Source organism: Pteropus vampyrus, unplaced genomic scaffold, assembly GCF_000151845.1.
Source record: "Pteropus vampyrus isolate Shadow unplaced genomic scaffold, Pvam_2.0 Scaffold140, whole genome shotgun sequence".
Lineage (NCBI taxonomy): Eukaryota > Metazoa > Chordata > Mammalia > Chiroptera > Pteropodidae > Pteropus > Pteropus vampyrus.
Genome location: NW_011888921.1, coordinates 6,199,924 through 6,201,011, shown reverse-complemented (window position 1 = coordinate 6,201,011; position 1,088 = coordinate 6,199,924). Strand labels below are relative to the sequence as shown.

At 33.7% G+C, this 1,088-nt stretch overlaps 1 protein-coding gene across 1 annotated transcript in view; it reads right to left on the bottom strand.

Moving 5' to 3' along the window:
* Nucleotides 1-1,088, bottom strand: part of TMPRSS12 (transmembrane protease, serine 12) — a 29,028-nt gene continuing 27,940 nt past the window's right edge. The window contains exon 5 of the mRNA XM_011368353.1: nt 1-277. Within this exon, the coding sequence (XP_011366655.1) occupies nt 26-277 (252 nt within the window). The 3' untranslated portion in view covers nt 1-25. The remainder of the gene's footprint in view (nt 278-1,088) is intronic.

Sequence of the window (1,088 nt, the reverse complement as noted above, 5' to 3'; positions counted from 1 at the left end):
AAAATAAAGATTCTTCAGAATTTCTTTATGGAGTTGCTAGTAAGACAGCAGAACCTAAAGCTATCAGGACCTGTCCAAGTAGTATATTTGTATTAAATATGCCGTTATTCCTTGTGTTGTAGAGGTGATCTGTCAGCCATGTTTTGTAGAAGGACGGCCCACTGTAGACACCAGGAAAATTTTTTCGACCACAGCCATATCCGTAACTGGTAATTCCCATTACAAAAAATTGTTTATGTTCTGGTAAGTAGCACATTAATGGTCCACCACTATCACCCTATTTAAAAAAAGTCCCAAAATAGCATTAGTTATTTCTAATAATCTTTTTATAATAGTAAAGCTGGAATAAATTAATCATGTTAACCATATTTATATAAATATGCATTTTTAATATACTTCTAAGTTATAAAGATCGATAGATTTTCAGTTTTCCAACTCAAACAGGAATTCAATTATATTCAGTCTGGTCTGTTATTTAGAGGAACCACATAGCTGGTGGATAAACCTACCATCTGCATAGTTTTGAACCAGAATACTATAAATCAAATTGTTTGGATTTTTTTTAGTACAATTAGGAGAAATATAATGTAGGATGTGTAGCAAATATTGTGAATACTGTCTGTTAGAATACCTCTGTTGACGCCGTTTGCGAAAGGTATGATTTTAAGATAAAGGCAGGAGTCTTTTAGGGCTGGGGTGTATGTGGATCGCTAGCTAGAAGAGTACACTGGCATCTATCTAAATGATAACATTGGCTAGTGCAGAATATCAGGAATCAATGGCTAAGCCTCTCAATAGTATACAAGTTAACAAATATCCATCATAGTTTATACATGACTGTCAATGTACCAACCAAAACACTATTACTAAGGATGGTTAATCACTCAAAACGACAGGGACGCTGAGCTGTTACAGTGCCTACAGGTTAAAGACCATGTTTCTAAGATATTTTCACATTCTCTCTTTAAGGTAGGCATTGAATAATTATTTTTTGACAATGAGAATGTTTTGCTTGTGCATGTGATTAAATTAGATTGGATTCTTCACTATTTTACTCAGAAAGATTTTTAAGGAAAAGGACACAGGAA